This window comes from Daldinia vernicosa (genome assembly GCF_022497035.1).
Source record: "Daldinia vernicosa strain CBS 139.73 unplaced genomic scaffold F5Y00scaffold_31, whole genome shotgun sequence".
Lineage (NCBI taxonomy): Eukaryota > Fungi > Ascomycota > Sordariomycetes > Xylariales > Hypoxylaceae > Daldinia > Daldinia vernicosa.
Genome location: NW_025953947.1, coordinates 17,164 through 31,887, shown reverse-complemented (window position 1 = coordinate 31,887; position 14,724 = coordinate 17,164). Strand labels below are relative to the sequence as shown.

The 14,724-nt window shown below is 48.8% G+C and overlaps 4 protein-coding genes across 4 annotated transcripts; 1 reads left to right on the top strand and 3 right to left on the bottom strand.

Annotated features, from left to right (window-relative positions):
- Positions 1 to 704: 704 nt before the first annotated feature.
- F5Y00DRAFT_240280 (kinase-like domain-containing protein) lies at positions 705 to 4,563 on the top strand. The gene is made up of 5 exons (XM_048008205.1): positions 705 to 1,014; positions 1,079 to 1,265; positions 1,324 to 3,784; positions 3,840 to 4,044; positions 4,098 to 4,563. The coding sequence occupies exons 1-5, from the start codon at positions 935 to 937 to the stop codon at positions 4,135 to 4,137; spliced, it is 2,973 nt and encodes a 990-aa protein (XP_047863655.1). The 5' UTR covers positions 705 to 934; the 3' UTR covers positions 4,138 to 4,563.
- Positions 4,564 to 4,743: 180 nt separating this feature from the next.
- Positions 4,744 to 6,222, bottom strand: F5Y00DRAFT_240278 (glutathione-dependent formaldehyde-activating enzyme). Its single transcript, XM_048008204.1, has one exon. The coding sequence runs from the start codon at positions 5,665 to 5,667 to the stop codon at positions 5,104 to 5,106; it is 564 nt and encodes a 187-aa protein (XP_047863654.1). The 5' UTR covers positions 5,668 to 6,222; the 3' UTR covers positions 4,744 to 5,103.
- Positions 6,223 to 8,319: 2,097 nt separating this feature from the next.
- F5Y00DRAFT_108985 (uncharacterized protein) lies at positions 8,320 to 10,164 on the bottom strand. The gene is made up of 2 exons (XM_048003890.1): positions 9,732 to 10,164; positions 8,320 to 9,665 (listed from the first exon to the last, which is right to left on the bottom strand). The coding sequence occupies exons 1-2, from the start codon at positions 9,838 to 9,840 to the stop codon at positions 8,470 to 8,472; spliced, it is 1,305 nt and encodes a 434-aa protein (XP_047863653.1). The 5' UTR covers positions 9,841 to 10,164; the 3' UTR covers positions 8,320 to 8,469.
- A 1,211-nt stretch (positions 10,165 to 11,375) lies between these two features.
- Positions 11,376 to 14,346, bottom strand: F5Y00DRAFT_108942 (uncharacterized protein). Its single transcript, XM_048003888.1, has 2 exons — positions 13,871 to 14,346; positions 11,376 to 13,819 (listed from the first exon to the last, which is right to left on the bottom strand). Exons 1-2 carry the CDS (start codon positions 14,213 to 14,215, stop codon positions 11,507 to 11,509), a joined length of 2,658 nt encoding a protein of 885 aa, XP_047863652.1. The 5' UTR covers positions 14,216 to 14,346; the 3' UTR covers positions 11,376 to 11,506.
- Between the last annotated feature and the right edge of the window lie 378 nt (positions 14,347 to 14,724).

The following is a 14,724-nucleotide window of genomic DNA, read 5'->3' as shown; positions in this document are numbered from 1 at the left end:
GCAAGGAATGCAGTCGGTACGCGCCATAACTATGGCAGTAAACACGTCTTTGTTTATATTGATACCTCGATATGATTAGGTATCTCTTGGCGATTGCATTCTTTCTTTGCTGTTCTATTCATAGTAACGCTCGAAGCTTGATATCAAACACTTTGCTTAGCATAATATCAAGAGATATTATAACTTTAACGGTATAAAGTCGAGTGAATATAAAGAAATTACCTGTCAAGGAAGCTTGTTGACGCATAGATTTTATAATAGTTTATTTGATATAGCTATAGGTAAGTTATAAGCCATGTTAACTACTATATTTTTGTAAATATGAATCTTTAGTGATAAGTGTGTTTAAGGTAGCCAAGTATCAAATTATTGTTTTGGAAATATTCAACATTCAAGTTAAAGTACCTAAAGCTGTGTAACCTCAAGTCTCGTCTTATAGGCGAGCCTACCTATAGGTACCTTCTAATTATTAAAGTTTAGACAGCTCTCGGTAGATTCGGAAGCTCTTACCGTCGGATAGAGACTAGGTTAGGAGGTACTGCACATGGACTAACACTTTCCTCGTGTAATAAGGGTGTAATAAGACTAACGCTAAGAATACGTGAGCCAATCAAGAGACTTTTAACCCGTTAGAAGTGGATATTACATGTACATGTACCTGCCAAGAAGGCCAGAAAGGGACAATTATTACTCGATGCTTGTGTCGTATTGACTTGTGAGAAGCAGCAGCGCGGCCGACACCAAACCATCAAATCTTTAACCCAGCCAAAGCAACTTCGACACTTGGACATTTCGTCACCCTTCACCGTCCCATGCTTCGCTGCATCCGACAGCCATGACAGCTTATCTTTCTTATTCGGTACAATCATTTAATGTCGAACATAGGTGAGGCATCAGGCCTCACGATCTCTTCTATTCAAAAAGACAACTCGCTATGTCGTGGGATCTACTCCAGCGCCTTATCCAGAGTGATGTCTTCAACCAGAACCCCTTTCTCTCTGTTTCCTATCTATCGTAGGCAAACCCCTCCCATAACTTTACTATGATAACCTTTTGACCCATTTCCCATTTTATACAGTCGATATGCAGACCATGTCGGAATCCACTATGTTTTGTGCTCCAAGCTCCGCCAATTTCCTTACGAGGACATCGAGTTCTTCCTACCTCAACTATGCCACCTTATAATAAGTGTCGATAACGACTCTATGGCATTGGAGGAGTTTCTACTAGACCTATGCGAAGAATCCGTAACTGCTGCTCTACTGGTCTGCGCCCATACCGAAACCATGCTGTAAGAATAGTTTGCTGAGTAATGCTTTATAGACGTTTTGGCTCTTCCAAACTTACCTTCACGATCTCGCTTCGACGCCGCAGTCTCAGGCCTTCAAAACCTGCCGGAGAGTTTACAATAAAGTACAGCATATTGTGTTTGGACACTCGGATAGCGCAAGACACGAGAAGATTAAAGAGAACATTTTACCTGTTACAGTACTTGCAAGTTTTGTTTTGGCTAGTATCGGCCTCCCAACCCTTCCACAATGGGCGGGTCCATTAGCTGTTGCGCAAGCGAGGAGGTCGCAACCATCCGCCAATGTCATATCGGAAACGAGCCTACCGAGTCAGTCAAACCAGCCGACTCAGATGTCTAAGGTTACCAGGAGTCAGACTGTCACCGGAAACACAACAAGATCACGTCGACCTCGTGATTTAGCCAGGGCGGGAAGTGCGTCCGATTCTAAACAAGCCGTATCATCACCGAGAAGACCACCGCATATTGTCACTCATATATCTACGAGTCCCGAAAGGAGCGAGGATGCCACGGCCGAATCTCGAAAACCGACCTACGTCGACAGCATGTTGTTAGACGCTCGCTTAAGTTCATCATCCCTTCCTCTTCCCGAAGTGAGGTCGCCGAGGATGATAACACGACCGATCACTCCACTCTCCGCTGGCCTTCCACGTCCAACAGACACAATTTCGCGCAGGCATTCCCACCACATAAAGACTCTTGCGAGTCTAGCAGAGATGACCGAGTCCCAGAAAGCCAGGTTACTCAGACAGAACTATTTCCACTGCCAAACCGCATTTCTGACGGCGCTGGAGGACATATCTAATCGGCTAGTTATAGTGCCAAAGCCGGCCCGCCTTAGTGCTTTGCGCGCCGAACTCGCACTAATTGCTAGAGACTTACCAGCTGAGCTGGATATACCCATCATATGCCCTCCTACTCTGGTAGATGGCTCGCCTGCAAAGAGTCGCCATCACCGTATCGTCAGGGTCAACCCTGCCGAAGCCACCGTTCTAAACAGTGCCGAAAAGGTGCCCTATTTACTTATGATTGAGATCCTTCGCGATGACTTTACCTTTGATCCTAACTCCGGGGAGAACCAAAGACTACTTAGTAACCTCGTGGCCGAGCAAGGTACTCGTAAGCGACTCTTCGATTTATCAGATGCGCCGGGGACGCCTGCTACCGAACGGGTGTCTGAACCTGTGTTGGAGAATATAGATAGCGTCTTCGAACCAACGTCAGGGGACTTGGGAACATCGCCGATGCTAAAGCCCTTCGATGATAATGGGTCCTTTGGTAAAAGAAGCGGGAGACAACCGAGCCCTCGAAAGAGCGTGTCTAATGGCGTGGCAAGCGCGTCTACGACTGATCTAACCCCATCGCGTACGTCGGCAGCGTCGACATCGAGATCAAGCAGTCCTGGTCCATTGAGGAGGGTAACATTACCGAGCCAACGCAATACGTCCGCTGAGCAACCCGATTTCTCAGCTCTAGCAACACATATGAGGACGGCGTCACAGATGCTGGCCCAGCTTGATGCTACAAGTGGTAAACGCCCGCGACAAGAAGTTGCAGCCATCAGGTCGAAGATTATTGCAAGCATGCAGAGCCTCGAAGAACAAAGTTTCGACCTTGATGATGGCCAAGGCCCTACGTTCGATTTGATCATGGCGAAAGCTAGCGCAGCAGCCCAGGCTTCGGAGACTAACGACTTAGAGGAAGATATTGATCCAACAAGCGACCCTAATGCCGGTGCCGCTCGAATGGAAAACGACGCAATGACAGGAGGAGTACAGAGGAAAGGTGACCGTGACGATCCTAGCGCCGCGGTATTTGGGGAGGCATGGCACATGAAAAAGGAGCGGATACGAAAAACGTCACCGTACGGATGGATGAAAAATTGGGATTTGGTCAGCGTTATCGTTAAGACGGGAGATGATCTTCGACAAGAAGCGTTTGCATGTCAGCTCATTCAGGTTTGCGATAAGATTTGGGTCGACGCTGGTGTACCTGTCTGGGTGAAACTCATGCGAATCTTAGTCACTGGAGAGTCTTCCGGACTTGTCGAAACAATTACGAACGGCGTCTCTCTACATTCACTTAAGCGGAGTCTGACTTTGTCATCGATCGAGTCGGGCGTTAATCCTCGACGCCGTCTTGCTACGCTTAAGGACCACTGGGTTAAAACGTTTGGTAAGCCCGGGAGCGAGCCTTATAAAGCCGCTGTGGATGCGTTTAAGCGTTCCCTTGCAGCATACAGCATTATATCGTATATACTACAGTTGAAAGACCGACACAATGGTAACGTACTCATTGACAACGAAGGGCATATCATCCACATCGATTTTGGATTTATGCTCTCGAACTCGCCCGGCTCCGTTGGATTTGAAGCAGCCCCTTTCAAACTAACTTGGGAATATGTGGATGTGCTGGGTGGAGTTGATTCCCCGGATTTTGAAGATTTTAAGACGCTATGCAAGCAAGCTTTCCAAGGTAAGTCTCAGCAGGTCGAGTTTCTAGGGCGATATCTATCTCTAACGCTCTTCAGCTCTACGTCGGAATGCAGACAATATTGTTGATCTAGTCAGAATGATGGGACTGGACTCGAAGATGCCTTGTTATGCGGCCGGGGTCACACAAGCAACGGCAACATTAAAGCAACGCTTCCAGCTACATCTAAGCGCCGATGAAGCCGAAAATTTCGTGGAGACTGATCTCATTACGAAATCCCTTGGTAGCTACTATACACGACTGTAATTCCAACCCTTCCTTTAACCAAGCTAAATACCATACTAACAATGCATAGTTATGACACTTTCCAGTACCGCACCCAGGGTATATATTAGGTGCTTAGACATAGAGGCCCGCTCGTCGAGGCTTCCTGGAGTTGATTGCTAGCATCAGCATCATGGCATTTGGGCGGCGTTGTCGGCGATAGATTCAGCGGCTTGGACTAACCTCCGCCTAGGACATTTATATATCTGAATGACTAGATCGCAGTGGCGGGGTGATACCGATCTAGACTCGTAAATAGAGATGAAGCGTTGATGGACCTGTCAACTATTGGTGCTACATATTGATTTGGGAGGAACGCAAAAGTATCGTCGTTCTTTGAACCGTAACCTCGATGCCCAGGGCGCATACGTTCTTTGCTCCTAGATGAATTGGATAGTATTAGCCTCTAGAAACGCAATACACGCTGTCTTTGTCTTTTCATATATAAACCAGAAACGATATTAAATATCAAACCAAGCCTGAAAATTCTTTTCCTATTATATTTAGAATAAAAGGGGGCATAATATTTGAACATTAGACTTCTGATGAAGCTACATCTGTCCTATAATCGTTAGATACACTACGACCATATTCAGCTATGTAACTATAAAAGAAGCAATACATAAAGTACCCAACTCAGGGATACCGATGCGCATACGCCACCTTGGACATGATATGGACTTTTATCAATTACCGACGACACTCAGTAACCGCCCAGCCAATAAACAAAGTCGCCGGTATACACTGCAGGGGATACCAGGATACGAAAAGCATCCAGAGGGACACCTTGATGGACACCACATATTGGGGCTTTTATTTATATAAATCTGCACCACCTGCCTAGGTATGTATGGATGTATATCACAATATAGTATATTTTCTTTTCTTTCGGCCGCCCTCAGACATGTACATATACCTAATGTATCAACCTAAGTTACAACTGACAAGTGCAATTAGGGGGTATGGGTAAGCTCATTCATTGTTATACGTCTCCCAACAACCATCCTAATATCCTTTTTATCTAAAATTCCAATAATTTATTTGAGGGCACCGGTCTTCTTAGCAGTATACGCAGCAATAAGGTCCATCAGCGCGGGCGAAAGGCAATCGTACGTCTCGAGCCCAACCTGGTGCAGCTTATCCCTAACCTCGCCTATGCTGGCCGGGTCGAAGCCCTGCTCGATGATGCTGGAGACGAAGGCGGCGAACTGGGGCTCCTGCCAGCCCTTCTGGGGGCTGAGCTCGACGTGCACGAAGTCGAGGCCCTTGAAGGCGTGGTCGATCTCGATGCGGCCGTACAGGTGGGTGCCGCAGGCGGTGCAGGCGTGGCGCTGGATGGCGGCTTTGGGGTCGACGATGCTCAGCTTGGACTCGTTGGCCGTGACGGATAGGTTGGCCCGCGGCACGACGCCGACGATGCTGAAGAGCGCGCCGGAGGGCTTCCAGCACTTGGAGCAGCCGCAGGCGTGGTTGTGGGCGACGTTGGAGCTTAGGGTCACGGCGACGGGGTCGCTGGCGCATTTGCAGTAGAGAGTGCCGCCGGAGAAGTTGGGGTCGCCTTTGGTGAGGCCGTTGTCGAGGAGGGGGTGTAGGGAAACCATCCTTGCTTTGTTTTGCTTTACTTGACTTTTACTTTGGTTGAGGTTTGAAGCTGAGGTAACAGGTGACGGGTAACGGGTGACGGGTAACGGATTGCTATATCTATTTCGAGATGGATATTATTTCACGATATCACGGCCAAATGGGACGAAGACTAGATGTCTTTATAGGAGAGGACGTATGTATGGGAAACGAGGGGGAGGGGGCCCCGATACTCCAAGAGTTGTAACCTACGGCACTAAGCATCCATCTCCGAGACAGGCCGTGAAGCTCGGTTGGAGGAAGAGGAGACAGCGCGGATCACAATGGCATTGGCATCTTACGCATATACGTCTCAGCTACAGGATGGCGTGCTTTATGATGCTTGGAGATCCCCCCTACCTGCAGGCAACGGCGAATTGATATAGCCGGTAGCATTGCTAGACGGCTCCAACACCATGTTTCACAGGGGCGGCAGATGAGATGTGGTCTGTATAGAGGGGACTAATATATCGGAGAAGAGTCGGGATTGCGGAGAGAGAGAAAAGAGAGGTGAGCGAGGATTGGGCGTCCTGCGGTCAGTCACCTTTATGCTTTCCCAACCGGCAAATTTATAATTGGAGGCCGCGAGCTCTTGGCCAACTACAAGGGCGAGTTTGGGCGAGTTTCACCATTGACCAATCATAACGGGATTGATGATGGATGAGCTTGAGCCTATTCCCGTGCTAATTCAGCAGAACCCTTAAACAATCCTAATAACATCGTGATTCGTCTCCGATGATCAAGATTTATTTATTTTTCATTTTTCTGCCAAAGCACGGTTTAAGAGCAGTCAGTCCATCGAGATATGCTCGAACTTGAACAATCTTGCCGTCTCGCCACCTCGTCGACAAGGAGTAAGTATTATCATATAACAACCAGACCTAAGCACAAATGTCAATGGCTTGGATAACATAGGTAGGTTACCTATCTTACATCTCGGCGAAGCTGTCGTGTGACACACCCGCGAACGTCAACCCGCATATAGCTCACGCCGAGGGAAAACCCAACAAGTTGGCTGAAGGACTTATTTCCCTTCCCCGAGGAGAAATAATGGAAATATCGTATATCGTACCAGACAGTAAAAAAAGAGAGGGAGCTTACTTACCGTTCTTGCATCTTCCATATGCGGTCATTTCGATCACGGCCCAGTCCTCGACCTCCCCGCCAATAACACTACCTAGGTAGTGATGCGGAGTTGCATAGGGCTGTCGAAAAGACCCATGATGGTCCAGTCGACGTCGTCCGCAACGTGGGTATACCTAGAAGGTCAGGGCGTCACCTGCGGTGAGATGGGCGAAGATCTCGCGAACCCGAGCTTTGGTTTGATACGGTGAGTTTGTCATATTGTCCCTTGCGTCAGTCTGTCAGATAAGATGGCTACCCGAATACGAGACGGAAGTGAGGCGGCGGCATGGTTCTGGGTTCTAGTAAGGGGTATCTTTTTTAAGTACGGGACGGCCCCCCCGGAGATAGTCAACCAAAGGCCGTATAGGCGAGAGTAAAACAGCGATCTTGCGATGATAATTGATCCGGTGCGGGGCATCTAATACGCCGAGAAGTATGTAAACCCTCTTAAATCCGGGAGAGTTTTCAATGGGGTATGGAGATATCTGGTTGTATAGTTAATGGAAATTGACTGGAGTATAAAGACGGGAGGGCTATGAAGAGTCGGAGCGAGAATCTAGTAATACATAATGCTTAGTTACCTAGGTAGGTAGTTGTAATAAGATCTAAAGAAATAACTGGCTATAAGATGTAAGTTGTATATCTTTTAACATAACCCTCTTGCCGTCACGGTGAGGTATATTAGTATACACAATTACCCCTATAGACTTGACTGGATCTTATTATCAATAATATACGCAAGACTCATTAAAGCAAACGAAACCCAGGTTGCGTATATTATTTACACATAACATTATAGCATAAACACTTATGTTTATTACGCGAAATCTGATAATGAGGCTTATTACTTTTTAGTAAACGTACATAGCAACCGAATTAAAGGACTTGTTTGGGGGATATTTCCATTCCTAAATGAAAAGTTATATTCACCTTGTTGTTTTAACCCAGACCTATAAGAACTGTAGAGTTGGCGTAACTCATACGATTGTTCCGTACATCCGTGTGTGAGCTAGGAACTAGGAACGTTTTACCAGTTTATTTGAGATAGAGAAGAGAATAGCTCTAGAGTATTATCTATATTATATGGCTAACAAGCATCGAGAGCGATGACCTTGATATGCTTTGAAATAGAACTATACGCTCTTACATGCTAGACGAGTGGGATGCAATTGTCTATAGTTAAGAGGTAATCGAATACCCTTAAAGCATGTAGCACTAACTATAACAATAACTAAAAAGACAAAAAAGAAAGCCACATTCAAATCATCAATTCTCACTGAACATTCATATAGATTCATAACGTACTCGTACAAACATACATACCAACCGACCAGCAGAGATACATACCCGTTACGCATAAAGAGACAGTAAACAGTCCGTAGCACACACACCGTAGGAAAAGAACCGCGTAAAAGTGCCAATCTAACCCCCTATCCCATCTCCGTTTCACGCCTCGAACCAACACGCCCCCGTCGCAACCCAAGCTTACAGAAAAGGCATCACTACATATCAACTCAAAGCTCAAGCGCTTTTATCTAACCTGGTCGGCACCATATCGTATCGTCTCGTCTCGTCTCGTATCGTATCACATCGCACCATCTCATATCATCTCACCCCAACCTTCACCTTCACCCACCCCATCCATCCATCCATCCCATTCAAACCCCCCCATCAACAACCCGATCCTGATCCTCCACCTCAACCTCAAACCTCGGGATCCCCCTCCCGGCGCAAAACCGCGTCAAGTCATCATCCTGATACAGCTCCATATTCAAATCGTACTCCTCATCATTCACATTCCGAATACTCGCCCGCCTTAGCCGCACGCACCCCATCCACTTCGGATTATTCCTGTTCGGCGGCTGCCCCTCCTTGTCGAACGCCCCCGCGTGCCGCGTCACGTACGTCACCGCCGTGCTCTTGAGCGCCGTCACGCTGGCCTTGCAGCTCGCCAGCACCCGCGCCTCCCCGTGGCCCAGCCAGCGTATCGTCAGCGCGATGTCGTAGAGCCGTGGCTGGGGCGGGAACGCGCTGGGTTGGCCCTGGCCGCGCGGTAGGCTACCGCGCGAGGCCCCCGGGGGCGAGAAGTTTGCCGGTGGGATGGACGGGCCGCGCGCGGCGGCAGGGGGCCAGGAGGGGATGGCGGCTTGGGGCTTGGGGGCGGTGTTGTTGTATCCGGGCGGTGGGGGTGGTGGCGGCGGGGGGCCGGGAAAGCGTGGGTAGTTGTTGGATAGGGGGCCGTTCATAAGCTCCATGACCAGCTCTTCTGCTTGGGATAGCGTGTAGGGGGGCCGGATGTTGGGGAATATGAAAGCTTCGGGGGACTGGCGACCTGGTGGGGGTGGTGGTGGGTTGGTGCGGGGCTTGCTAATATTATTATTGCTTCTCTCGTCTCTGATCTCGCGGCCGTAAAAAGTGACGGGAACCGTGGGCGCGGACGTGGCAGGCGTCATTTTAACCTCTCTATCCGAGCTGGCCTTGTAAGACGGGGCCGCGGTTGACAGCGCGGGACGATCGGATAGGATATTGGAGAAGATAGAAGCTATATCGTCGTCGTCATTCCCATCTTCCTCATCCTCGTCCTCATCTTCGTCCTCGTCATCAAACCTAGTTTTCTTGGAGTCCGGGGGAAAGGAGAACCCATTGGTAGTGATGAATTGCTGGACGGCCTCGCACGACTTTGTGTGGAGAGATTCTACGGCGAGTAGAGGCGTAGCACGGGGTTCGGAGGAGAGAAGTGCATCCCGTGAGCTTTGGTTGGACCGAATCGCGTATGCTTTATAATCTCCCAGAACGTCTTTGACGGTAACTACGGAGACGACGTCATGTTTGGCTAAAAAGAACTCGCAGTTATCTACAGATATGTGTTAGTAGAACGTTGTGATGAGCTGGAGGGTGGCAATTTGCAAAAGCTACTTGCCTACTATCTGACCCCTATAATCGAAGACTACGGTCGAGGGCGCCATATTGAATGTCGACTGACGGCGAGACGATGCTTGGAGGGTTTGGTCGTAGGAACGTATAAGCATTGATTAAGATTTGTGAACCGTAAGCTTTAAGTTGAAAAGTTGGATCGATTTATAGATGTGCCGTCTTATATATACACACACATGTGCGGCGAAAGGGGAGCTCCGCGTGCAACGGTCCATCTAGATACCTCATGTATCAGAAGCCCAGCTCCATGCAGCATCTACCAACAAGAAGTGAGGCAAGCTATGTGGCATTGGATCTATCGACGACTACCTAGTCTTGGCCCCGAGGGAATGAGTCTCAGCCCAAGCAGGGTCCGTATGACATAGGTAACTTAATATGAACGATACATCCCGATGCTCTTCTTGGAAGCCAATAAGACGCGAGCGAAATGTATGCCTCGCTGATACGTCAATGGCTGCAAGAGCTGACTAACAGTGGTAATAAAAGGGGTACACAAAGGGAAATCTAGGTCTCGGTGGTGGGCGAGTATTCCCGGCAGCATGTTGAGAAAGGTTGTACGGGGCACACCTCTTTCTCTCTACCGGCAGAGGATAGGTACCGGCCCCCAGGTCATACCAATGAGATGCACGACTTAGATGCATAAACACCCCGTGTTGATCAATTTAAGGAAAGACTCTCAGGGAATAAGGGAAAGACCCTGGGGGTTGGGCAGGATTTTGCCACTGTAGGCTGTCCGCCTATCGTCTATCCTGTAAATGTACCCCAAAGACGATGATTATCGTTGCCCCGAGACACATCTGTATGAAAGGCTGCAGAGACATGGCGCATAGGAGCCCTTCGGGTCGGACGCGGAGTCGTAATGGGCGGAATATGGAATAATACCGGGCTAGCTTTATTGAGACATTCATGGCCAATGAAAAACAGGGCGAACATTGGCGGGCTAGCGGGAGGTTCGGGACTGTTGGTTGGGAATTATAGCAACCTTCTACAAGGACTTTTATCCAAGATACCTATGCAGAGGTAACTATTGTAACGTATTCAGCTCATGTGTAATGAAAACATCGGAAAACAAGAGGGATGCCCTTTTCTAAGGTGGACGAGGTCACTAAGTTATATAACGTGCAACCAAGTAAGAAATGCAGCTTTAAGCGTATGGATTTAACAGGTAGGTAGTCTCATAGTTCTATTGCTGTCGTTTTTTTTTCTCTTTGGTCGATATGCCAACACTGTCGTCCGGTAGAACTTGAGGCTAGCTAGCTAGATCTCTTTCGATCTTAGTCCTTAACCATCGAATGATTATCTTGGGAAGCCTATCCGTCTAGACTCGTGTATTGCGAGGCTACAGGTGGACCGCTGTTTTGGAGGTTTGCTATTGGACGCAACGTGCCGAGAAGATTCATCTCCTGTAACTCCTGTAGTGGAACCGGTTGAGGCAAGAGAAAGAAACGATCGGCGTTGGAACTCCTGCTTTTCTACCTTACTCTGACCCCAATCGGGCATCTGGAAATACTGCTTCGAGACGTCACAGTGAGTAACGGTAAGATTCGCCAAGGGACCGCCACGACAACGATAATGCTGATTATATCCTAGTTAGTGAAACCCGCCACAAGCCACAATCAACTTGTCCAATCGCCCTATTTCTTAGCTGGACACATATTAGATAGAACAGAGGTAGTATTACATTGAATACAATCCTTTTATGGGGTACATCCTTCGACGGGATGCATCCCGACGCGCTACACCTGCTTGTCGCGCTCCTACCTACCCTACTGATAGTCGCTCAAGCCGTGATTTCACAGCATCTACTAAGGCCGTCTCACGCTCGATGAGTCCTTTCACCTGGCCGATCTTTGCCTTTCGGAGCTCCGATGGTATGCGCAAATCAGTTGGTGACGCGCTCAGGCCCTCTTCTCCTTCCCCAACCGACGCGCCTAGCTTCTCTGCTTCCTCTAAGAGCTCGTCTCTTAATCGCGTCACCTCTTCATACCTCTTTTTGGTCATCTTCAGCCGGCTTGGCCCGGTCGTCGTTGTAGACCCGGACAAGCTAGCATCCAAAGCATTGACCTCGTTGACCCACGCCTTCTCCTTATCGCTCAGCTCCCGACTGGTCGCCTTATTCACCAACTTTCGCATCTTTTCCAATCTTCGGTTAAGGGATTCACCCCTCTCCCTCGCGTTTTGTATCCGTCTTTCCATTGCAGCATTGCTCGATTCTGCTTCCTCTTCATCTTGATCCTCCCCGGTGACAGCCTCAACCCTAGCCTTAACTTCGCTAGCCTTGGCGACTTGCTGCTTAAGTTCCGTCTGTAACTGAACGCATCGTCGGAATACCTCAGCAGCTGCGACGCCAAGTTTATGGGTTTCATCGCTAAGTATCTGATGCGCTTCTGTGAAAATTTGTAGGGTTGCTGGAGAGAGTCGAACTTCCTGGTTGACTATCGTTTTCTGACGACCAGTACGGAGTTGGTTTAGTAGTTTTGGTAGCGCCGAATTCATGTCGAAGGAATGTGATGGCTGGAAGACGGGGCGAGGCTCGTAGAATTCCAGGGGTTGTACCTCCGCATCCTTGTCAAAGGAAGGTGAGGCGGATCGGATAGGGGCGAGGTCATCCTCTGGCGTATCAAATACTAAGGCAATCGGATCGAATGGCGTTGCAGATAACAAGAAGTAGCCAAGGTCGGGATCGCGAATAGCAACTGAAGCTGTTAGGGGAAACTGCGTGTCGCCCTGGATTGTACTTGTATAGAGCCGCTCTCTAGTAGAGCTCTGCCCATTGACAAGTAAATCAATTCTAAATTCGGACCCGGCTTGCGAATCACCTTGCAGTTCGCTCTCCAGGCGGAAAACCCACGGGGATAGAGAGACATGTGTAATACTGGAAGGATGGGTGATGTAGAAAGAATACCTTGAAGTAACGTCCGGGCTAAATGTTGGCCAGGCATTCTCGGTAACTTCCAGCGAGTTCAAAATATCCATGCTCTGAAATGTTAGTAGAGACGGAGATTCGGCTAGACGCCCCATAGCCTTGGATTTATTTCGAGGGGGAAGCCACTGAGCTTGGACACCATCCAAGTCTAGGCATACTCGTAGCTGACCGCTGGATGAGAGTAAGCATATGACAGAGAGTGACAGGCCTTCTCCTTCAACGTCCTCCATATCTAGCTCATCCTCCTCTCCCATCATTAACTCATCAGTGTCAAGTTTTTGCCCAATGACAAAGATATCCGTCAACTCTGTGTCTAAGTCGTCCTCACTTTCCGGGCTTAGCTCGAGATCGAAGGGTCCTTGTAAGCGAGGGACTACACCAGGCCGTGTAGGGCGAGTATATATCTCCGTAGGCGGCTCTCCAGGAGGACCTTCGATAATTCTAGGCTCTTGGTTGTCAAGATCCGACATCCAATCTAGTTGTTGCTGGGCGAGCAACTTCGCTTGTCCGGATACGTTCGGGTCGTCCTCGATCGCTGCGAGATTCCCGACAATCGAGATAGAGAGGGACGGAATTAGCGTAGGCGGAGGGGCCCACTGCGTCGGTAGTAGAGGGCACAGGGCGTATACATCTCCCTCTCGCATCGCAACCCAGAGGGTCATCGGTGACCAACCACCAGAGCCTCTGCCAGCGAAACATGCCGCTGCTACGTCCATCTCGAAAGAATCCGGGGAGAATCCCTTATTTGTAACATCGGGCGAAGCGGCGAAGTTTTGGTCTAGGGAAGTACCATCCGCGAGTTTCTGTAAGTCAATAGTAAGGGAGGGAGAATCGAAAGACCATCGATCTTTCTGGGAAAGTTCCCAGACTCTCACGGCGGCATCTTTTGTAACTGTCACCAGCGCGGAGCCGTTAACCCCTAAGGGATGCCATATAGCCGAGGCTATTGGTGAACGGTTCATAACATGTGTTGTTGGGCCCAAGGTCCACGACTTTGGTTTGATGGCGTCAAGGCCAGGCGCCGTAAGGTGGGAGGAGTCGGGTAGGAGGAGGATACGAACGGTATGGGTAGTGACAACTGCCATAAAGTTCGCATACGGCGAGATAACAAGTTGTTGGATGTCGCTACCAACAGAGGTTGTAATAGTCTGGAAAGATTAGCTGCTTGGTGGTGATATACATAATGCGACATGACTTACCCGGAAACCCTCAGCACACCCGCTCTCTATGGATTCTCTCAGTGCATCATCGTCGAAGCTATCTGAATCCTCACGTTTGATGCGGACACCACCTCGAGCCTTGGCTTGTTTTTCTTCCCATCGTTCTTTTAGGTAAAGCAGATCTGCCCATCTAATTTCTTTTCCAACGGCGATGAATACTTCGGTACCACGACGAGCAATTGTCCGTCGCGGACCTTCCTTGGAGACGGTTTTGGAAATATACGCTGAAGTATCATGGGTTTCGCTAGCATTGGGTACGAAGAGGTCATGGCCGGGCGAGGGAGCCGACAGCCAGGCTGGGGTATAACTCTTGATCTTGGGCATTTTTTTAATGTTGGGTGCGTATAAGTGATGCTAACGTTACGTTGTCATCAGCGGAATTGCATTTCTGCCTGAAGGACAGGACAAGATTGAAAAGTATCCGGTAAATGAAGCTATTCCAGTAATTGGCAAAGAAGAGCTCGATGTAAACTGCAAGTTACATGTAGGATGTGGTTAGGATGTGGTTAGGGTGCATTGGTTTTGGTTATTTTTGTTTCTCTTTGCCAAGCTGCTTGCGGTAAGCTCTGGCGAAGCTAGGGTGGATAATGATGTACATGGAGAAATCTAAGATTGAAGTACCCTCTGATGGTTGCTATGGAATATACTGTGGCGGGACACCAGATTGTGCACATTCCGGTACCTTTAGGTATTGTACAGTATTGTACAGCTGTATGTACCGGCCCTATATAGCAGCACAGCAACTAAAAACCTAAGCGCGACCTGACACGGTAGGTACGGCCTGTAAACGCGCCATTGAGAGCAGATTCAGCAAATCAGAACTGTCATATCAA